This window comes from Mesoplodon bidens, assembly GCF_964165515.1.
Source record: "Mesoplodon bidens genome assembly, chromosome: 1".
Lineage (NCBI taxonomy): Eukaryota > Metazoa > Chordata > Mammalia > Artiodactyla > Ziphiidae > Mesoplodon > Mesoplodon bidens.
This window is the reverse complement of record NC_138176.1, coordinates 191,431,607-191,455,249: the sequence shown is the minus strand read 5'-3', so window position 1 is coordinate 191,455,249 and position 23,643 is coordinate 191,431,607. Positions and strand designations below refer to the sequence as shown.

Genomic DNA, 23,643 nt, shown 5'->3' with positions numbered 1-23,643 from the left:
TTGCACTATATATTCCTCATGTAAATATATTAATATTGATAAATTATATACTTACATAGTATAACACCGTCACTTTCTAATATAAAACTAACTTTCTAATTTGTGCCAAAATAAAACAAAAGTTTGAACAATCCACAACACATGCAATTACTTGAAATATCAACGCGTTGTTCTTACCATAGCATAGCACCCATCCGTTGTCAAGATCAAAACATCTATCGGTGAAGTATGGTTGGCAACACAAATGCCTCCCTTCTGGGGTCTGTACTGCCTGCAATTACAAACAACGGTTAATACTAAATCTTGAAAAAATGGCCACTATTTTGCAGAACAGCATGTAGAAATTCACGCTATTTTGTTTTTAAAAGTACACTAAAAAAATAAAGTTTCAAAGTATACGGGCTCATCTTAAAAAGGTTGTCTCCAGGGAGTATGATGGGAGGGGGGTAAGAGTATAGGAGGAAGGGCCCATGATTTTCCCTTTACATACATTTATATCACTTTTCTGTAATGATCATATTGTCCTTTTATGATGAAAAAATAATTTTAAAACATTAGACTGAATTATAAAGATTCCATAACTTTAATAAACTTTGTGATATGTAAGTTTTACTTATTTTACTATAAGTATTTTCACATTATTTCAATCTTCATAAGTATCACTTTCAGTGGCTTCAGGATGATCCAGAGTAAATTCACTGTAGTTTCCTCCTTCCTATCCCCCTAAAACAGAGGTTGGCAAACTCTTCTTATCACAGGCCAGAGAGTAAATACTTTAGGCTTTGCAAGCCAGCCAATCCCTGTCAAAACTCCTGGACTCTGCTGTTTTGGCACAAAGGCAGCCACAGATAATACATAAATGAATGAGTGTGGCTGTGTTCCAATAAAACTTTATTTACAAAAATCGGATGGCGAGCCACATTTCGCCTACAAGCCCATAGTTTAGTGTGCCAACCTCTGTCCTAAAGTTCAAATGGTATTTCACACTAATGAAGCAAAGTGGTTTCCTTTGCACCCATACAGAGAAGAAAGGGAACCAAATGCATAACAATGTTAGTATGTTTTCCTTAAAATTAAAAGCAATTTTACAATAAGTTGTGAATTCCTCTCTATGTAATTAAAGCTCCTTTTCTGTAGAAGATGTTTCCTCTAATCACACTTTTACCAAAACATTTTCTTCTAATCCTCACCCCAAAACTCACAGCCCAATCACAAATCCTGTAATTTTAGAAATTTAAGGGGCCTCTTATGTTGGTAACATATGGTAAAGCCAAATGATGAAATGTTTCCCTTCTACAAAAAAGACACAAACATCCAGTCACACAGATATAGAGAGCAAACGAGTGGTTAAAAGTGTGTGTGTTGGGCTTCCCTGGTGGCACAGTGGTTGAGAGTCCGCCTGCCGATGCAGGGGACACGGGTACGTGCCCCGGTCCGGGAAGATCCCATGTGCTGCGGAGCGGCTGGGCCCGTGGGCCGTGGCCCCTGAGCCTGCGCGTCTGGAGCCTGTGCTCCGCAACGGGAGAGGCCACAGCAGTGAGAGGCCCGCGTACCACAAAAAAAAAAAAAAAAGTGTGTGTGGCAGGGGCATCACAGGGGTGGGGAGTGGGAGGTGCAAACTACTGGGCATACGACAGGCTCAAGGATGTGCTGCACAACACGGGGAATATAGCCCATATTTTATAATGACTGTAAGTGGCAAGTAACCTTTAAAAGTTGTATAAAATTTTTTAAACTTAAAAAAAAAAATCCAGTCAGTAAAAAAAGAGACGCTTGTCCTAGAACTTTAAAAATGATGATACTAAATATAAAAAAATAAAATTTAGTTTCCAGAAAATAATTCAAAATCAATCAAAATGACCTCCATGTAGCTAATAACTTCACTTACTACCTTTCTCCTCTCTGATGAGGGGTGAGGTAAGCAGAATGCTGGGTGCTGTTTTAAGGCTCAGTTGTGGGATTTTAGAAGTGGCAGAGCTGAGACTAGAAACCAGACTCAGGATTCCCAAGTCTAGTCCTCTTTCCACCATTCTGCAGGCCTGTCACCTTCACCATTTAAAAATTTTTACATGGATCCAGGTTAAAACCTGACTCTCCCATTTACTAGCCACGTGACCCTAGACAACCAAACCCAGAGCTTCCATTTCTTCACCCTGTAAAACAGGATAACACAGTGCCTTCTCAAAGGGATGACCTATGAGAAGTATGGGCCTGGCCTGCACACCATAAATACCTATTTATTAAGGTCATTACATGTTTATTATTATGTTCCCTATGCAAATGGATTGCTTTTGAAAAGTAGGGGGGTTTTTTGTTTGTTTTTTAAACATCTTTATTGGAGTATAATTGTTTTACAATAGTGTGTTAGTTTCTGCTGTAAAACAAAGCGAATCAGCTATACATATACATATATCCCCATATCTCCTCCCTCTTGCATCTCCCTCCCACCCACCCTACCCCACCCCTCTAGGTGGTCACAAAGCCCCGAGCTGATCTCCCTGTGCTATGCGGCTACTTCCCACTAGCTATCTATTTTACATTTGGTAGTGTATATATGTCCATGCCACTCTCTCACTTCATCCCAGAATGTCCTCAAGTCCATTCTCTACGTCTGCGTCTTTATTCCTGTCCTGGCCCTAGGTTCTTCACAACCTTGAAAAGTGTTTTTGTGCACTGTGATGTCTGTGACGCTCTAAGCAGTAGGGATGAACACACTGGAAATACTCTTATTTCACCTGCTTCCTCCCACCCACTACTGTCAATCACATGCTGATTTACCTAGAGAAAGGCTGGCAGGAAGCCAGCAAACACTCACTTGTTATGATAATGAATGGTACCAGAGAGGGCACGAACACAGATCCTGCAGCAAGTCAGGTGGACCAGTTCACTCAGCCGGTTTTTGAGGCTGAAGTAAAGAGAAAACATTTTATTGTGCAGCTCTGGGCACTCCTAAGAAACAACACAATAAAAGCTTCAATGTGCTCCTTGACAGCAGCATACAGTTCAATTCTCACTGTCTCGCTGAGGTATTTAGGACAAACCTCTAATGGAAAATAGCTTCCACCCTGACCAACGATAAATCCTGACCAAGGACTAGCATGATAAAATTCCTGCCCAAGATAAGCTGAAGCTTCTTTGGTCTCAGCCTCATGAGCTTGACAATACTACAAGAATCTCTTGCTTTCCTTGAGTCCCTCAGTCCATTTGCTTCCTTCTCTTCATTTCCCCTTTTGAAAAGCAACTTCTGTCAATTTAAATGTAAGCATCATGGGAAATCAAATAAAGACTATGAAGATGCAGTGAGCGGCATTTTAATACGCGTGCTGAGGCCATAAATTTGACGCAGTACATAGGAATCACACAAATATTCTCTTTGTGGACACAGCTAAGAAAACAGACAAACCTATTAATGGCTGGAAGGAGGGAAACATTTCACCTGCTTTCTGGAAGCTGTCCAACCAGGGTAGTTCCTATAACCAAAAAACTGATTCCAATGAAAGCCAAGGTAACCCTGAAAAGGAAAAGAAACAGTAATGCAAAACCTAGTTGAACAGTAGGGGGAAAAGGGAAGGAATATAAAGTTCATAAAAAATTAAACTGTAAATAACTTGAGGAGCATCTACGCTACGCAATATGATGCAGCCATTCAAAGAATTGGGCAAATCTATAGATTCTGACATGGAAGAATGGTTCTTTGTACATTTTGAGAAAAATAAGAGCAAACTTCAAAATAATGTGTAGAGTATGATACCATTTTCAAAATAACAGCAAGCACATAACCAGTCTATAGATGCATATAGCAGGCCTGGAAATTTGTTCACAAAACTGCCACGTTCAATCTATGCAATCATCAAAGGGTTAAGCGGGCTAGTGAAGAGAATAAAAGACTTGCCCTTCTGCTTTTCTGAAGTATTTTTAAAAATTTTTTTAAATATACACATATTAACTTCTTACATAAGAAAAGAGTTTTATGCTGTATAAAGGAGTCATTTCAGGTTGAAAGTAGTTAACTTACTTTGTTCGAGATACTTTGGTGTGGCATGGTGAGGTTGTAAAAGGAAAATACCTTGCAAGGGTCTGAAAATAACTTGTTTTTCTATGCTTTTTAATGATGGGGGAAAAAGGGCACAATTCAAATTTTTCCCAAAGAAATTTAAAATTTATAGCAAATGACAAGAAAGTTTTACTTAAAGGCTCTTTCATAATAAGAGCACCAAGTTATATCACCATGTAGGAATCCTTCCATGCAAATCTAAGTGTGGTTCCCTTGTGTGGTTCTAGATAGCTCAGAAGTTAGTAAACAAGGTGACAGACAATACCTCTCATTTCCACAGACACTTTCTCATTTTTGAAAAGTGCTTTTTACTTTCAAAAAGGAAACAGTCATTTTTAGAAATGTAAACAGAATTACTCAGAAAAAGCTGAGATTTTATACCTTTCAAAATAAATGGGGTTTCCTTATAAAGACCTTGTTAAGTTGTTAAACCTTGTTAAAGTCTTGGTTTAACACCTTTTGACAGCAATTTGAAGGTTCGATTCAGTTTTTCTTTGGATGCCATATTTTCATGTCAGTCACTAACGCAATAACTAAATGACTGCTTAATCTCATCCATCGATTACACAAAAGTTTTAAAATAATGTTGTGCCATCTTGTCCTAATGAGAATCACTTGTTCCTACACATTAACTCAGAAGAGGTTATATATTTTAACATGTTTAACAACTGGGTTCAAAACTACTGAATATTTTTATTTGCTAAATTAACAGGAAATTCTGTTTTCCAGTCTCAGTGAGCCAACATGAGAGTTCTCACAGATGACACAAGTTTTCTGCCACAATCTGTGTTGCTTAAGAATTTTACTGAGATACAATTCACACGTCATACAATTCACCACTTAATGTGGCAATTCAATAGTTTTTGCCACATTCACAGAGTTATTCAACCATCAACACAATTTTAGCACAATCTGTTTTTTAAATGCTCACTTTGTAGCAACTGCTTCTTTTAAAAAGCATTTACAAAGCAATTCTTTCCCAGGAAGAGTATGTACTAAGAGTAGGAGCCTCAATTCTGCCATTTTCTTCTTGTTCTTGGGTGCTTATATTACTAGATTATCCTACATCTGTGGTTTCTTTGCAAGAATCTTTTATGTCACGTATCTATTTTATGAGCATTAAGCTAAACTAGATAATAGAATCATATCACTATTTGGTGGGCACTCCCAGCAAGTGAAAGCTAACCAACATAGGAGGGCATCTCAAGTACTCTGGGCTGTAAAATCCTCACTCTTTCTTCAGGTTGCCTTGGATATGGTGCCTGACCTATGGACCAAGTAAAGATGTAAGAGCTCATCTATATACTCAACTTTACTGAAATTTCATTTCTTTATAAGAATAAAAATAAAATCAATGGAAGCACTAATTATAAATAGACTAGAAACTTCTAATAAATAAAAGCTGAAACATTTCCCAAACACAACAATGGTTAATCTTGTGCATCCCCAGAGTGCATGAACCCCACTTTGGGAACACTGGCTTAATGTTCAAGCAAGTGTGTCCTAATTTCACTTTGTTATCACAGCTGAAATGATTCCCCAAAGACATACCCCAACATCTACACAGTGGCAACATGAGCACAAGAAAAGAGAAAGAGCTTCTTAGAAATGTGCCTTTGCTTACACTTAAGCAATCTCTCCCCGCATAATAAATCTGAATGAGGCAAGGATAGGCCACCCTAGGGATGGTAAAGAGGTTTCAACTCATGTGTCAATTTTAGTCGGCTGGAAGCAACTGCCTGGAAAGCTGTATTGAGAGCACACCAAGGCCATGTCCAGGGAAATGAAGCAAGACAATCAACAGCAATATCATGCCTGGCACCCGTGCTACTACCTGCCATCACCACGCTAAACAGACCACTGCCCAGTGTCACCCCTTCAACCCACGATCCACATTGTGGCTCCAGTAAACTGGGCTTTGAGGCTACTTCCTCATGAGGCAGCACGCAAACTCAGAACCAAAATGGGGCCCAACTGGTGAACTTTTAATAAGAAAAGTGAGTGATCAAAATGGAACTAGGTGGAACAAATTCACCCTTCCAAATATCTCTCTCCCCTGTGGTAACCACTCTGAGGAATTTTTTTCTCCTGTGCAGCTATAAATGGCTACAGACCAACAAAGAGAGGCAGTCACAGTTTGGATGACACTCTGGTGAATGTGAAACTGTAACTACTCTCTCTTCTTTTTTCTAACTTCCCTTTTCTATCCATCCTCAAATTTTCCATGACTGAAAGAGCAACGTGGATGCAGTTACTATATACTGGATTCTGAATACACACTTCCACTTGGGAAAAATGTGAGAGAATAAATAATATGTTTTTGTGGAGGTCACGTTTAGTGGTGTTTTCTAAATGGGAAGGGGTGGGTTAGTATCATTAATATTCTCATGTGGCCATTACATACATGATTTAAAAAGAAAGCTGAACCAATTGTACCATCAAGTTACCGAGCAGGAGACGTACCTCAGAGGTAGTAGGACACAGTAGCGCACTATGACGCCCAGCACCCACACCATGGTGAGCTTCGGACTGATGTACTGGAAATTTACATTGGTCCTTGTGAGGAGATTCCATGACACTAGCTCCTCTGAGGAGAACCTCTGGGTCACTTCGTCTTCCACAATGGCTTCCAATCCCTTCTTGGAGAAATAAAACACGTCAGACAGCTCAAAGTCCCTTCCTCGCAGACCAGACAGCCCTTTTTCCATGGGTGACTCATCTCTTTGGATAATACCTTAAAAGAAAGCATCAGGACATAAGAAAATGCCATAGGACAGAAGAACAACTGATCAAAGAGGCTACTTTAACTGTGCAGAAGACAAATAAATAAATCTAATGGGTAACATGAAGCAGATTTCAGAAATAAAAGACAAGCAACTGAAGTGGGAAAAGAGGTAAAAATCCCTGAGTCTGCATGAAACGGCTTCTACCCAATGATTTCAATTCATTACAGAGGAATTTGGTCCTCAATAACCCTTTTGCTTGCATCTTCTCCCTACGAATCATTAGCAAAAGAACTCAGAGAAACAAACTCTCCCCAAGTATAAATCTAGACTGTGTAGAAACAAAGATTTATGCTTTCCCCAGATAAAAACTATAAAGCCAGAAAGCAAGCAAAATGGCAAAAAGATATTTACCACAAATAACAAAAGTTTGATGTTTATAATATGTAAAAATTATTTAATAAGAAAAACATAGGCTCCTGCAAAAAAGTAAGCAAAGTTCATGAACTGAATTCGTAGAAAAAAGATAAATAGTTAATAAATATTTCAAAGCCTTTTTACTAGTAATCAAAGAAATGTGAATCAGACAAAGAGTGGCCTATTTGCATGATCAAATCAGCAACATGTTTGTTTAATGATAAAGTTCAAAACAGAAATAACACAGGTACTCTCATACTCAATTTGTACAAGTGTGGAACTAGGAGCAATTTTGTCAAAATCTGTTTGGCATGAAGAAACTAAAAATAGTTTTGCTGATGAGTCAATAATTCCAATTTTAGGAATCTGTCATAAGAAAATAATCAGAAACGCAGGCAAGAGTGTTCACTGTAGCATTTTCATTATAATAGATCCAGACAGGGATTTCCCTGGTGGCACAGTGGTTAAGAATCCGCCTGCCAATGCAGGGAACATGGGTTCGAGCCCTGGTCCGGGAAGATCCCCCATGCCGTGGAGCAACTAAGCCCGAGCACCACAACTACTGAGCCTGTGCTCTAGAGCCCACGAGCCACAACTACTGAAGCCCACACGCCTAGAGACCGTGCTCCACAACAAGAGAAACCAACGCAATGAGAAGCCCTCGCTCGCCGCAACTAGAGAAAGCCCGCATGCAGCAACGAAGACCCAACGCAGCCAAAAATTAATTAATTGATTTAAAAAAAAAAAAGATCCAGACAATGAGATATAGTATATCCATTAATAAAAACTATAATGTTAATTAAAAAAAAGTCAGGATCTAAAACTATGGTTTACTCTTAACTCTATGAAATATATATATAGTAAAAATGTCCAGAAGGAAACATGAAGTGGTTATCTCTGGGCAATAGGACTAGGTTTTCCTCTTTATACTGTTACTGTATTTTCCATAAAGAAAATAATTCAAAGATTTTTTAAAATAGCATAAGTTTGATAGATTGAAAAATGACTACTGCCACCCAGTTCTACCCACTGAGTAAAAATAATAGATGAGAAGATCTTCAAAATAAAAAGTAGCTATATACACAATGACATGGCTATCTATTTGTCCCTATGGGACGTATCACAAATGAATTTACTTCTTACATACATTAATTAGAAAAGTCAAGACTTAAGACGTTAAGTTCCCTGAAAGAAGATCCCCTTTGATTTTCTCATTTTTCAGTTTACTAGGAAATCAATGAGGAAAGTGGAGACAGCTATGTTATCTACCCTCTGGAGAACTTGGATGTGCATCTGTAGGAGGAGCTGTAATATACCCATTTTTTGAAGGAATGGCAGTAATGCACTGGTGTAGAAAGTGAAGAGGATCTGGAATCCAAAGTCAAGTTCTGTTGGGACAACCACCAGCTTGCTCTATGACCAGGGGTAACCAGTAAGTCACCTCACTTGGTGTCCTTCTTTATAAAATGGGGGGCAAGGGGCTGGGAAAGTCCTTACAAAGGCTAAAGTTTTCTGATTTTACTTTTGAGGGTTTTGGTGGGTTTTGTTTGGTTTTGCCCACATGCAAAGCTAATACCTAACCACCTTAAGAATGAGAGCACTAAAGTAAGTTCTTGAATGATCATTAGATTCTCTTTTTCAGTAGCGTACTCCAAGTGGTTTAATCTTTCCTCATCTCTGCAAAGAGTTTAATCAGTATTAGAAAATGAACCAAATAGTTTTGCTACTGAATTACCCTCTTGCTCTGTAGGTACTGCAGTACCACTGAGAGCAGGTTACTCAATCCGAGCACTGGCCAATATTTAGCAGTGCAAGAGTTTCATTATTTAGCAATGTATAGACATTTTTTATTAAGTCTAGAAGGGAAGAGATGAACAGTTACTTGGGAAATCGCTGAATGAAATACACTGGAGACAGGAGACTGCCCTTCTAAAAAGTAACCTTTTTCAGAAGGACCAGAGATAAAAATACAAGTTCAAGTTGCCTCATATTATTTAACTGAGCCAGGAGAGAAGAGATCTGTAAACAGAAGCCAATCCCTCAGCCACTACACATTTGATGTGCAATGTTTTCTCTGCCCTCTAACCTACTTTATTGTGTGTAACTCAAAAAAACTATAACTCAATTTTATACTTTCCTTAAGCCTCTTTCGAAAGTATGTGGGTAACTGCAATGCATCTAACTGACAAAGGATTCATTTCCAGAATATATTAACATACAAAAAATTAATAAGAAAATGTCAAAGAACTCAGTTAAAAAAATGCTTAAGTTGGGCTTCCCTGGTGGTGCGGTGGTTGAGAGTCCGCCTGCCGATGAAGGGGACACGGGTTCGTGCCCCAGTCAGGGAAGATCACACATGCTGCTGAGCCTGCACGTCCGGAGCCTGTGCTCCGCAACAGGAGAGGCCACAACAGTGAGAGGCCCGCGTACCAAAAAAAAAAAAAAAAAAGCTTAAGTATATGGCAAGGAATTCATAAAAAGAGTAAGCCTTAATGACTTACTTACTTTTAAATAAACATTTAAAATGATGTTCAGCTTCCCTATAATCAGAGAAATGCAAAAACCACAATGAGATACTATTTCATACCCATGAAGACCGATAGAAATTTTTAATTGAATACTATCAAGTGTTGGTAAAGACCTGGGACAATGGAATGTAATTAGCACAACTACACTAGAAAACAATTTGGCACTGTCTAGTAAATTTAAAGATATTCACAGCCCAAGACCCAGCAACTCTACTTCCAGGTACACCGCAGGAAGATCTGCATTTAATAATTGCAAATATACAGAAAAACTGCAGTGATGGTTCACTTTACCCAGATCCACGAACCGCCAACGTTTTGTCACATTTGCTTTACCGTCATATCTCTGTATGTATAAAACAATACTATTTTCTGAACCACTTGAGAATAAATTGCAGACATCATGCCCCTTACCCCCAAATATTTCAGCATAGATTTACTTAGGACATGGAGCTTCACTTATTTAACCACGCGGGGCTTGCGGGATCTTGATTCCCCAACCAGAGATTGACCCAGGGCCACGGCAGTGAAAGCACCAAGTCCTAACTGCTGGACCACCAGGGAACTCCCATAACCACTGTACAATTATCAAAATGAGGAAAGTTGACATTACTGCAACACTAGTATCTACAGACCTTATTCAAATTCTGACAATGGTACCAATATCTTTCATAGCATTTTTCTCCTGGTCCAGGATTCAACCCAGGATTGTACAATACCTTTACATGTCGTCTCTGTAGTCTCCTATTATATGAAAAGTTTCCTCAGCCTTTCTTTGTTTTTCAAGATACTGACATTTTTTAAGAGCACAAGCCATTTATTTTGTAGAATGTCTCAATCTGGGTTAACGTGATGTCTCTTCATGCTTAGATGCAGGTTGTACACTCTGGGCAGGAATACTATGTAAATGATGCTGTATCCTTCTCAGTGCATCACATGGGGAGGCACTGATGTCAGTTTGTCCCATGATTTGTGACGTTTAATTTTGACCACTTGGTTTAAGGTAGTCAGTGCTTACAGGGTTCCTCCACTGTGAAGTTACTATTTTTCTCTTTTTGATTAATAAGTAGATAATTATTACCTATAAGTATCTATAAAAGGGAGATGCTTTGAAACTATGGAAATATCCTGCTCCTCACACTTTCACCCCAAATAAATTTGTACTATGTGTCTTTTAAAACAGTATTTTCTCTCCCCTTCATTCCTTCCACATTTATTATTTGGTATTCCACTTTAAAGAAGAGCTTTTTCCTTATATTCTAGAGAGTTTCTTATAAAATTGTACACAAACAGGCATATATAAGAACATCTTGCCACATTGTTTATAATAGCAAAATAGTGGAATCAATACAAAGGTTCATTCAATAGGTGGATATACAGTAATATATACAAATATCGGGACTTCCCTGGAGGTCCAGTGGTTAAGACTCTGTGCTTCCACTGCAGGGAGCATGGGTTTGATCCCTGGTCGGGGAACTAAGATCCCACATGCCACCCACATGGCGTGGCCAAGAAAACTTTAATTTAATTTAATTTTAAAAATATATATACAAATATCGAATCATTATGTTGTATACCTGAAACTAATATAATGTTATATGTCAAAATTATACGTAAATAAATGGCAGCTCATATTTTTTTAAATGGATATATGAAGTATATACTACACAGAAGTTAAAAGAAATTAACTAAAATTTACCAAATTAGATAATTCGCAAATATCAGAAGGAACACACAATTCAGAGTAATATGTGAAAGGTGATATTTTTATAGAGTTTGAATAATGCAAAACAATAAATACTATGTATTGTTTAAGAATACATACATGTATAGGGGAAGTATGAAAATATGCATAAAAATAATAAACATCAAAATCAGAGTAGTAGTTTCAGGTTTGGCAGGGCAATGGAATCAGGGAGGGATAAACAGGAGAATTTGTTTTGTAAAGTTTTATTTATTAAATTAGGTGGTGGCTACACATGTGCTATAACCAAGAAAAAAAAAAAAAAAGTTACATGGAACTGACAATTGTTCCCAAGATGAAGCTCTATATTGTAAGAGAGCAGGTACTAGCTTAAGAGCTCTTTAATAAGGCACACAAAATCTGAAATTAGGTATTATAAAATTAGATGTCAAAAGAAGCACTACTGAATTTATAATGTTACTTCCTCCCTGAATATTGACTACTGGAGGGTCAGAAATACTGACTGAATTCACCCTAAGTATGAACTTCTAACAGGAAAAAATATCCAATTCACTCCACGTATAGGGGATACTCACTATGTATCAGGCATCAAAATACACCTTAGAAAAAGAGGAAATACTTCTTTTGACACCAAAAAATGTTCATAAGTAGACCAAAAGTCTTCAAAATATAAATATAAATACATATCAGATTTAACTAGCATGGACAGTTTCTATACTGGTTTTATTGTCATTAAGGAAACCTCGTTATTATTAATAAATTAATCCTGATCCTTCAGAGCAACCCACAGTTCTTAAATTGGTAAAACCCTGATTCTAGAAAATATTTCCTTTTGTTTCGCAAGTTAACCTCAAAAAGGGAAAGCCATAAACATTTGAACTTTGTCCTTACACCAGTGCTTTGGCCAACACGACAAGGTTCATGCTTGGATGAAAATAAAATTAGAACAATTATATCTAATGCAAGAGATGAATTGCACAAGCTGCCTATGCCACCTGCCTTGAGCAAGTCACTGGTACATAAATAATACCAGCTATGAAAGGCCTGTTAAAAGAAATGGAGGCTGAAGTTAAAACCATCTCAAATATAATTAACTCTAAATTAGCTGAGTGAACTCTTGGAATAACTGCCCATTTATAAATCACGCTAGTTTTTCCATCTTCCAGCTGTAAAGTATGCTTTCTAGGTCAGCAATTACAGAAAATCAGGGTCCACCACAGACCAAAGGTGGATACAGCAGGCTTATGTATAGAAGTTGATCCTTAACCTACCAATAGGCTATATTCCAAAAGTCAGAAGCTCAGAGTTTAAAACACACTCTCATGGAAATTTTGAATTAATCTGTTTGAGCTAGAGTCCTATCCAATCATAAGCCTAATTAACCCAAAATATACGTGATCATATAGCAGCAGTACCATGAAACAGAAATCTCCTTTAGCACTGTTTCCACAGGAAATTTAAAAATTAAATCTGGCTTGGAATCAACAAAAACAAAACAAAAAACTTCCTCATCTTGTAGTGACTTAGAGGGGGCATTAGGGGCACTTTCTGGGACACTGTTAATGTTCTATTTCTTGATCTAGATGAGAGGTCCATGAGTACATTTACTTTGGGAAATCCATCAAGTTGTACATTTATAATTTTACATTCTTGTCTATGTATATTATGCTTCAATTTTGTAAAAATTGTACTTGAGATCTGCTGTACAGTATGGCCTACAGTTAACAATACTGTATCATACACTTAAAATTTTGTTGAGAGGGTAGATCTTATGTGAAGTGTTTCTACCACAGTTTTAGAAAAAAAAAAAGAATTGAAGGAGACAATATCTGTTAATCCCTTATTTCCATGATTTACGTATTATAGGATTAAATAAATACTAAATAGTATTAAATAAATACATCCCTTAAAAAAAAAAGTTTACTCTATACCACCCTACCCAATTATTAAGCAATTGGGCAGGAAGGAGTTTACGTGTCCCAGCTCCAACTAGTGGTGGCAAGGTCCTTTTTCTGCTATGAGAATCTCCTCTGAGGGTCTCCGGTTCTTGGCAAGAAAGCCAGGCCTACATTCTTCCCTCCCATGCCCCAATATCCTTCCTGATCCATAAATGTCATTGGCCTGATTAAAGAGACCAGGGTAAAGTAGCTGTAAAGATTAATTGTATGTGGGCTTCCCTGGTGGCGCAGTGGTTGACAGTCCTCCTGCTAATGCAGGGGACATGGGTTCGAGCCCTGGTCTAAGAAGATCCCACATGCCGCAGGGTAACTAAGCCTGTGCACCACAACAACTGACCCTGTGCTCTAGAGCCCGCAAGCCACAACTACTGAGCCCGTGTGCCACATCTACTGAAGCCCGTGCACCTAGAGCCCATGCTCTGCAACAAGAGAAGCCACCGCAATGAGAAGACCACACGCTGCAACTAGAGGAAGCTGGCGCGCAGCAACGAAGACTCAACGCAGCCAAAAATAAGTAAATAAATTTATTTAAAAAAAAAGATTAACTGTATGCGGTTGGGGCTGGGGAGTGGGGTGGATCAGAGCAGCTGGGATTAAAGGGCGAAAATATTCGGTGCCAGCCTCCGGAGAGATAAGACCCATGTTCAATCCCTTAGGCATAGTTCAAGGTCCTGATACAATTCTAACAAGCCAGAGCGAAGGACAGATCCCTGAACAGACCACTGAGCTCGGTTCTCATTCTTCTCCAGTTCATTAATCATCACAGATATTAACACACTAATGAGCGCATCAACTACGCAGTCCCCCAACTGCACAGGTTTCCAGTCCACTTTTTGCCACCTTTTTTCAAAATAATTTACCATCGCAAAGCTAAGCTTGAGATATACCACGTGCAAAAAATTCCCTGGGCCGTTAGTCAAGTTACAATTTCCAGCACATAAATTAGGCGATTTGACTATGCTTATTTCACAGTGAATACTTTGTGTTCCTGACTATCACTGCTCTCTTTCCTAAGTACTTTTTAAAAATCCAGTTTACTGTTATTAACTTAGTTAATTAATTAACTTAGTTAAGTGTAATAATGGTATCCAGATTATGTTTTTAAAAAGTCAGATTTTTGAGATGCATACTAAGGTACTTAGAAGTAAAATGACATAATATCTAATTTTAAAATACTCCCATAGGGCCTCCCTGGTGGCGCAGTGGTTGAGAGTCCGCCTGCCGATGCAGGGGATGCGGGTTCGTGCCCCGGTCTGGGAGGATCCCATATGCCGCGGAGCGGCTGGGCCCGTGAGCCATGGCCGCTGGGCCTGCGCATCCGGAGCCTGTGCTCCGCAATGGGAGAGGCCACAACAGTGAGAGGCCCGCATACCGCAAAAAGAAAAAAAAAAAAAAAAAATACTCCCATAAAAGGACATTCATTAAGATGAGAGTACGGGGGATGGGGGTATGGGATGAATTGTGAGATTGGGGTTGACATATAACACTATTGATACTATGTATAAAATGAGAACCTACTGTACAGCACAGGGAACTCTACTCAGTGCTCTCTGGGTACCTAAATGGGAAGGAAATCCAAACAAGAGGGGATACACGTATATGTATAGCTGATTCAGTTTGCTGTACAGTAGAAACTAACACAACATTGTAAAGCAACTATACTCCGATAAAAATTTTTAAAATGAGTCACTACAATTATACATTAAAATACATGACAGCACAAAACAAAAGTGAGGGTACAGTGTTTCTGATTGCTTATCTGGGTTCTCTGATTTTCGACATTGCTCACATACTACATCTGTAATTACACTTTTAATTAAATAAAATACTTCCACAAAGGAAAAACTGAAAAAAAGGATAGATAAAGCAAATTCTTGTTGATTTTGGGTGATGGCTATAAGGGAATTAACTGTACTATTCTCTTTACTTTTTAAAACTGAATACTGTATTTTTTTTTTAATCTGTTTAAGAAACTCATTTGAAATGTCAGTTTAGCTGGGAATCAATTTCCTCATCTAAATCTCATTCATTCGTTCATTCCATCATTACAGAGAGAGTGCCAGGCCAGGCGCTAAAATATTCAATACACAGATGGGAGAGGGAAAAAAAGGAGCTGAACTAACTCAGTAATTCTCAAGCATGGCTGCACATTAGAATATCTTTGGAATCTATAAAAGTAAAGACATCAGGGTCCAACCCCAAATCAACTAAATTAAAATAATTACACCTTTTAAAATATATAGGAATGGGGGAAAAACTATAAGGAAAGATATCAAAATATTAGGTCTTTTCTGAGTAATAGGATTTCATGTGGGTAACTTTTAATTTTCTTATACATCTGCAATGTCTAATTTTTCAGTAAAGTATATGTATTATTTTATATAGTGAGAGAAAAGTACTAAAAATGCTATATATATATATATATATATATATATATATATTTTTTTTTTTTTTTTTTTTTTTTTTTTTGCAGTACGCGGGCCTCTCACTGTTGTGGCCTCTCCCGTTGCGGAGCACAGGCTCCAGACGTGCAGGCTCAGCGGCCATGGCTCACGGGCCTAGCCGCTCCGCGGCATGTGGGATCTTCCCAGACCGGGGCACGAACCCGTGTCCCCTGCATCGGCAGGCGGACTCTCAACCACTGAGCCACCAGGGAAGCCCTAAAAATGCTATTTTTAAAAACCAAAATGAGATATGTACTACTACTTACCCACCACAATGGCTATAATTAAAAGGGCCAAAACTACCAAGCACTGAAGAGGCTATGGAATGCAGACATAACTCTGAGAGTGTACAACCATTTTGGAATACCATTTAGCAGTTTCCAACAGTTAAACACACTTGTTTACCCTATGACCTGGCAATTCCGCTTCAAGATATGTACCCAAGAAAAACAAGTAAACAGGTTCACAACAATGGCCACAGCAGCTTTATTCCTAACAGCTAAAAACTGTAAAATAACCCAAATGTCAATCAACACAATATTGGGTAAACAAATTTTTATGTATTTGTATAAAGAAATACTCCACAGCAATTAAAAAAAAATCCACTGATTCATGTAACATGGAGAAATCTCATAAATATTATGCTGCTTGAAAAAAACACAAAAGAGCCCATTCTATATTTCATTTATGTGAATTTAAAAAAAAATAGGAAAAACTAATTGATAATGACAGAAATCAAAAGAGAGGTTATAATCAGGACTGAGGGTTGAGTCACACCTACTAGGCAGGGCCTGAGAGAACTTTGAGATCATGAATATGTTCTTCAGCTGAATCTGGGTGGTAGGCACATTGGTTTACAAGTATGTAAAAATTCATCTTGTTAAACAGTTGATATTTGTGCAGTTTAATGTATGTTAATTATGCCTCAATTTTTGGGGGGAATCAGAAAACTGTTACAGGGACTTCCCTGGTGGTCCAGTGGGTAAGACTCCATGCTCCCAATGCAGGGGACCCAGGTTCAATCCCTGGTCAGGGAACTAGATCCCACATGCTGCAACTAAGAGTCTGCATGCCGCAACGAAGATCCCATGAGCCGCAACGAAGACCCGGTGCAGGCAAAATAAATAAATATTTTTTAAAAAGAAAACTGTTACATTTAAGAGTCTTCAGAACTTTTAGCTATAATCCCAATTAGAGGCTCTAGCCAATCATACCTACCCTTCCCACGAATAATTTTTGTCTTCCTTCCTAAACTAAAAAGACAACTGACATTTATTGAATGCTTCCTGATGCCAGACTGTGTGCTAAACCCTTGACATGTACACTCATGTAATCCCCATAATCCTATGAGGTATTTTCTGTTATCCCCATTTTACAGACTAGGAAACTAAGGCTCGGAATGACTGGGTAACTTACCTGGAGCCATGGGAAGAGAAAGGAATAGAACCAGGATTTGAAACCAAGTCTGTGACTCCAAAACCAAATGTTCTCTCATATCTTAAACCTTCAAATTCCATGTCACTCTGTCCAACAGTTGCTCTTTGACAAACCTCAAAGATGTAAGATCTTTCCCATCAACTCCACATCAGCCCCAGTTCTTCCTTGCTAAAGAGGAGCCCTGAGTAGCACTTCTGCTGAGTAGCTGTCCTACCTTTGAAGGAAGAAATGGAACTTTGATATGGGAAAACCTATAAGTGGCCTCCATCTGTCATTAATCTGGACACGCACTTGTCACTGACTGACTTAGGCTTAATCATCCCTCCCAGGAAGCAGGAACTCAAGTCACTGTTTTTTTCTTTCATCTGGGGCAGGAATATTTTACAGCCCGGAGCACACCCCATTAGGTCTTCCTACAATAAGCCCAAAAAAAAAACAGCCCCTGGGCAGTGGTCCATTTAATACTCCCTCAGTTTGTAGTTCAGCCAGGTCCGAGTTGCCCGAGGAGGCTGTTCTGTCCAAGTTGTGATGCAGCACACAGATGTCCTGCCGGTATCCTTCCTCTTCAAGTCCTCTCTGAGGCAGAAGCAGCTGTCCCAGGCATCTTGCAGGTTAATCAAGGTTTAGAAAGGATAATCACCCTTGATATTTTATTGTTGTCACTGTTAGGGTTTATTCTAAAGTCATTTACCTCTGTTATATCCTCATGAACCTGGACTGTCACCCAGCCAAGGTTTGTAGAAAACAGCCTCTATACAACCTGCTATATCTTCAGCCATGACTCTACATTGAGTTCAAGGTCTCTGAGCCAAAGACAGATTGACTGTAAAATTAAGAAGGTTAAGCTTCAGTCTCCTCACCTGCGTGGCCCCTTCCAAGCTCCCACACCTAAATTTGTGTATTCTTTTTCTTAAAGAGAGTCTCCAAATTGTATAAGCTTCAGGCCCCTACAACCTGGATTGGTCCCCACCTCTGAATCAAAATATCATTTTGTTGCCAAGAGCGACAGATCTATGTTAACCCCTCACCCTACAACCTAAAATGATTTAGAAGAAGAAATACTTAGGATGAGAGAAACATGTTATTACCAGTAAGTATTAGAACACTGAGAGTTCACAGACATACATTAACATCTTTCTGCTTAGTTTCACCTATTATTGATAATATTTTATCTATTTGATTGTCAAATTAGCAATATACTTGTAAGAGGGGTTGCTGTTGGCTAGGTCATTTTTTTGGTTGCTATTTTAAGGTTTGAAGTTTATCTCTTCTTGGAAGTAGAGAGATTGGTAAGGATGAAAAACAAAAATATGAATACAATGCAAACTGAAGAAAAAAAAACCTCACTACATAAAAGTTTCACAGGTTTCCCTGCTTTAGAATGAGATTCGTATGTACCATATAATAGGTCCATAAAAAGAAAAGGGGGTAAAATCAGCAGAACTATCATGACCCATGATATACATGAAATGTGCTCAAATTAAATGCTGACTTAGCATCTCCTTTGGTTCCCTAAGAGCTACTCAATCATGATTGCCTAGTTTTTAAAAAAGCTTTAGCGTTATGAAACTACTCATGCTCCCCCACCAGTAATGTTTCCCCAGTTGGCACATTTAAGAGTCACATTCAACTTTTTTTTTTAACATGAAAAGGGTAAAGTTTACTTTAAACACCTATACATCCCGCTAGTTAATCCAAGTAAGAAAAACAAAATAAGGACAGGGGAGAAAGTCCACATATAATACAAAATAAGAATTTACAAAGAAGAAATAACATAAAAAGTATAAAAATCATAAGAAACAGCTTTGCACAAAGTCCTATGCAAATGAATATAATAAAAAGCTAGGCAAAATAGATAGCTTTCTAACTAAGAAAACATTACTAATACTGACACCAAGAGATGAATGCTCTAAACGATGGGGGGGGATGGTTCAGGCGGAAATGTGAGCGCTGGGGAGCAGCAGATGAAGCTTTGAGTGACCACCACTCATCTCCTGCTGTGCGGCCCAATTCCTAACGGGCCTCATACCCGGGGATGGGGGACCCCTGCTCTAAAGAGGACCATTTGCACAAATGCAATAATGTTGTAGGGAGTAAGGGAACTTTACCTGTCCCAGACCCGAACCGTTTTACAAGGAATTTTACCAAACATTTAAATCTGAGAAGAAAGGGTGTAAAGGGGAAGGAGGGAAGTAAGTAGGTAGGTAATACATTAATCTCAAATATAAGGATCAATTGCAAAAATCCTAACTCCAATTTTGGCAGACAGTTTCCAGCACCATATTATGACCAAGCAATGTTTAGTCCATAAACACAAAGATGAATCTAATATTAAGCTATTAATGTAATTTACCATAATATGCCTAAGTGGGTGGGGGGAATACTCATCACCAAATATGCTGAAAAGCATGACAAATTCAACATTCATTCTTGATTTACAAAACAAGCATCAAGAAGTATTTCCCATAAGATGGAAAACTAGATCAAAGCCAACCTGATGCTTACAGGGAAGACGCTGCGGGCACTACAGCCTGTCCCCAGCAGGAACAGCAGCTAACACCACTGCGAGTCAATGCTGTATTGGGGTAGCAGCCAGCACAATTAGACAAGGGAAAGAAATGAAGTATAAACTGGAAAAGAAATAAAATACAAACTAAAGTTGAATAAGAAGTGGTAAAACTATCACTACTAAGATAAAATAGCTGCATACCTGAAAAAAAAAAGGAAATCTGAAACCTACATAAGTAGAATTCTTACTTTTTTATATCCTTCTGCCTTACTAAAATCAAAGCTTTCCAATATACAAACAACAATCAGTTAGAAGACATGATGGAAGAAGAGACTCCATTTATGATATCTACTGGAATTATAAACTTAAGAGGAAATGGACACTGTCTAAGGAAAACTTTCAAACACCTCTGGAGGGTACAAAGAAACACCTAAACAAATGGAAAGATGTAGTGTTCTTGGAGAAGAAGACTCAACACAGATAAGGTCAAACCACCCTCAGTAAATTTATAAATTTACCACAATGCCAATAAAAATAGATAGTTGTGGGCTTCCCAGGTGGCGCAGTGGTTGAGAGTCCGCCTGCCGATGCAGGGGACACGGGTTCGTGCCCCGGTCCGGGAAGATCCCACATGCCGCGGAGCGGAGAGGCCCATGAGCCATGGCCACTGAGCCTGCCCGTCCGGAGCCTGTGCTCCGCAACGGGAGAGGCCACAACAGTGAGAGGCCCGCGTACCACAAAAAAAAAAAAAAAAAAAAAAAAATAGATAGTTGTATTTCCTCTGGAGCATAGACAAGCTGAATGTCAAGATCATATGGATCATAAGCAAGAATTCACAAGACAGTTCTGTAAGGAAAAGCAATGAGAACGATCCCTGCCAGATATTAAAATGTCAATAATTAAAACAACGTACCAGTACATGAGAAGACAAGTAAACATTGCAGAATAGAAAGTTCAGGAATAGATCCAAAACTACACTAGAATTCAGGAAATTATTAAGGTTGCATCACAAATCATTTGGGTAGAGATGGGCTTTTTAACAGACAGTGTTGCAACATCTGGATAGCCATCTGGACAAATACACCAGAATAAATGAATCAAAGATTTAAATTGTTTTTTTTAAAGCCATAAAAGTAGTCAAAGAAAACACTAGAGAATTCCCTTAAGACTTGGCAGAGGGAAAATTTTTCTACTAAAAAAACTAAAAATCCAGAAGCTATAAAAAGAAAATATTGATAAATTTGACTATATAAAAATGAAAAATATCGAACTTCCCTGGAGGCTCAGTGGTTAAGAATCCGCCTGCCAATGCAGGGGACATGGGTTCGAGCCCTGGTCCCAGGAGATCCCACCTGCTGTGGAGCAAATAAGTCTGTGCGTCACAACTACTGAGCCTGTGCTCTAGAGCCTGCGAGCCACAACTACTGAGCCCGTGTGCCACAACTACTGAAGCTCTCGTGCCCAGAGCCCGTGCTCCACAACAACAGAAAGCACTGCAATGAGAAGCCCGCGCACCGCAACGAAGAGTAGCCCCCGCTCGCCGCAACTAGAGAAAGCCTGTGCGCAGCAACGAAGACCCAACGCAGCCAAAAATAAATAAATAAATAAATTTATTAAAAGAAGAAAATATCTGCATAGTAAGAAGCATGATAAGCAAAGGGGAAAATACAATTGCAAACTGAACACAGTATTTTTATCTCAGCCCAGACAAAAGCTAATGAATCACTTTAATATATGAGAAGGTCCCAGAAATCAAAGTGAAACAGAAATCAAGAGAGAGAGAAAAATGGGCAAAAGAAAAGAAAAATTGCCAAAAGACAGTTTCCAGAAAAAGAAATACAAATGGCCCTTAAACATAAAATGTGTACCAAATCACACTCTCTATAAAAGAAATGCAAATTAAGAGTAACATGAGTTTCCACTTCTCACCCATCAGACTGGCGCAAACCCAAAAGTTTGACAGACATTTACACCATTGGTGAAGCTGTGGGGAAAGAGGCACTTCCATACACCCCTAGTGGAAGTACAAATAGTACAACCACTAATGAAGGGTGATTTGGCCATCAATCAAAATTACAAATGCTCTCTGACAGAGCAATCCCATTCATGTCACAAATTCATGTTACACGTAATTCATGTTACAAATAGTGTGAATCGCCACATATTTTTTCATAGCAAAAGGTGGAGAACTACAGGTAAAAATCCATTTGCATTGATGTAATGAAATTTCTTATAGCTGTTTAAAAAAAAGAAACTTTCTAAGTAATAATATGGAAAGGACTATAGGCTCTAAGTGAAAAACTGGCTCAGAGTAGTGTTTACTGTATATCATCTTTGGTATTAGCAACTCAAGAAAATAAGTAACATTTCCATTACAATAGCATGTTTGAGGTCACATAAAGAACCACTGGAACATCCATAAGACACTAACACGGCACAGAGGTAGAAAGTAATGGCTGGAAGCTACACTTATCAAAGCACATGTTTTTAAATTGCTATGATTTTTGTACCATGTGAATGTAAATACTACCTATGCCAGAAAGTTTTTAAAAGATGTGTAAACCCAAATTTAAAATGTTTACACAATAACTTGCACACACATATCCTTTGTGTGTCATCTGCTGGCTCTCCCAGAATCCCATCAGTCTGATGGCTCAGCCTGTGCAGATGCAACAAAGTGAAACCGTACTATGATCACTTTCCACGTAAACCAGTGTCATCCCTGCATTTCAAATCTTACCCTAAAATACGTAATTTCTACGATAGCTTTAGAAGTCCCTAATAACCCCCACTACCTCACGTGTGTAACACTCACAGAAAAGCAGTTTACAGATAAGGTATTCACTGTTTTTATTTCTGAAAAAGAGTTGATAGAAAACATCTATCGAAAAATATAGCACAAAAGAGTATCAGTGGACAGAGGAATGAGGAGAGAGAAAACACAAAGTTAGAACTCTCTCGCCTCTGAGTTTCCACTCTCTCTGCTCCTATTCTTTTCCCTGGTTGATCCTCATCTGGTTCATTTATCTCTTCCTGCCCCCCTTTTTTCTCTAGCCTCTATAAATATCTTTCACTCAGTGAGTTCATTCAATCTACCATTTCAACTTCCACCCTCTGCAAATAATTCCCAAATGTACATCTATAGTTCTGACTTCTTCCCCAAGGCTCACTTTTTTTTTTTTTTTTTTTTTTTTTTGCGGTACACGGGCCTCTCACTGTTGTGGCCTCTCCCGTTGCGGAGCACAGGCTCTGGACACGCAGGTTCAGCGGCCATGGCTCACAGGCCCAGCCGCTCCGCGGCATGTGGGATCTTCCCGGACCGGGGCACGAACCCGTGTCCCCTGTATCGGCAGGCGGACTCTCAACCACTGGGCCACCAGGGAAGCCCCAAGGCTCACATTTTTATATGGCTGCACAGACCCTCCACCTCTTCACCAGCCCCATGGCTCTGGTTCAAGGCCCCAATACCTTCCAGAATGGCTTTCCATCTACCACCCTCCTTTCTCCACTTTCCCCACCCTCTTCCTAACCCTGCTTCCAAAAAGCTACCAGATTTGTCCTGAATTTAATTAAGTAATTTCTTAGCCTGGAATTCAAGGCTTTTTAGGATTGAAATATCCAATCTCGACACTTTGCACCTCCAACTCATCTTCACGCATCCTAGCTCCAACCAGACTAAATCAGTTCTTGGGCCCCTAATATCTCTTAGGCTCTCCTACTCTCCTGCCTTTGCTTACAATTTCTTCCACCTGATACCCCTTTTTCTAAAATTACTCAAGATTCTTCACATCAGCAGACCTCCATTTTCCCCTTTTTTCATTTTCCTTGAGGCCATGAACCACCAACCCCATTCATTATATGATGCAGGAGT

The 23,643-nt window shown here is 38.9% G+C and overlaps 1 protein-coding gene across 4 annotated transcripts in view; it reads right to left on the bottom strand.

Annotated features, from left to right (window-relative positions):
* Positions 1-23,643, bottom strand: part of GPAT3 (glycerol-3-phosphate acyltransferase 3) — a 58,354-nt gene that overhangs the window by 12,797 nt on the left and 21,914 nt on the right. For all 4 annotated transcript variants that reach the window (XM_081241826.1, XM_081241829.1, XM_081241827.1 and 1 more), the window contains exons 4-7: positions 6,518-6,788; positions 3,437-3,511; positions 2,816-2,905; positions 178-271 (exon numbers count right to left, since the gene is read on the bottom strand). In XM_081241826.1, the coding sequence (XP_081097952.1) occupies positions 178-271; positions 2,816-2,905; positions 3,437-3,511; positions 6,518-6,788 (530 nt within the window). The remainder of the gene's footprint in view (positions 1-177; positions 272-2,815; positions 2,906-3,436; positions 3,512-6,517; positions 6,789-23,643) is intronic.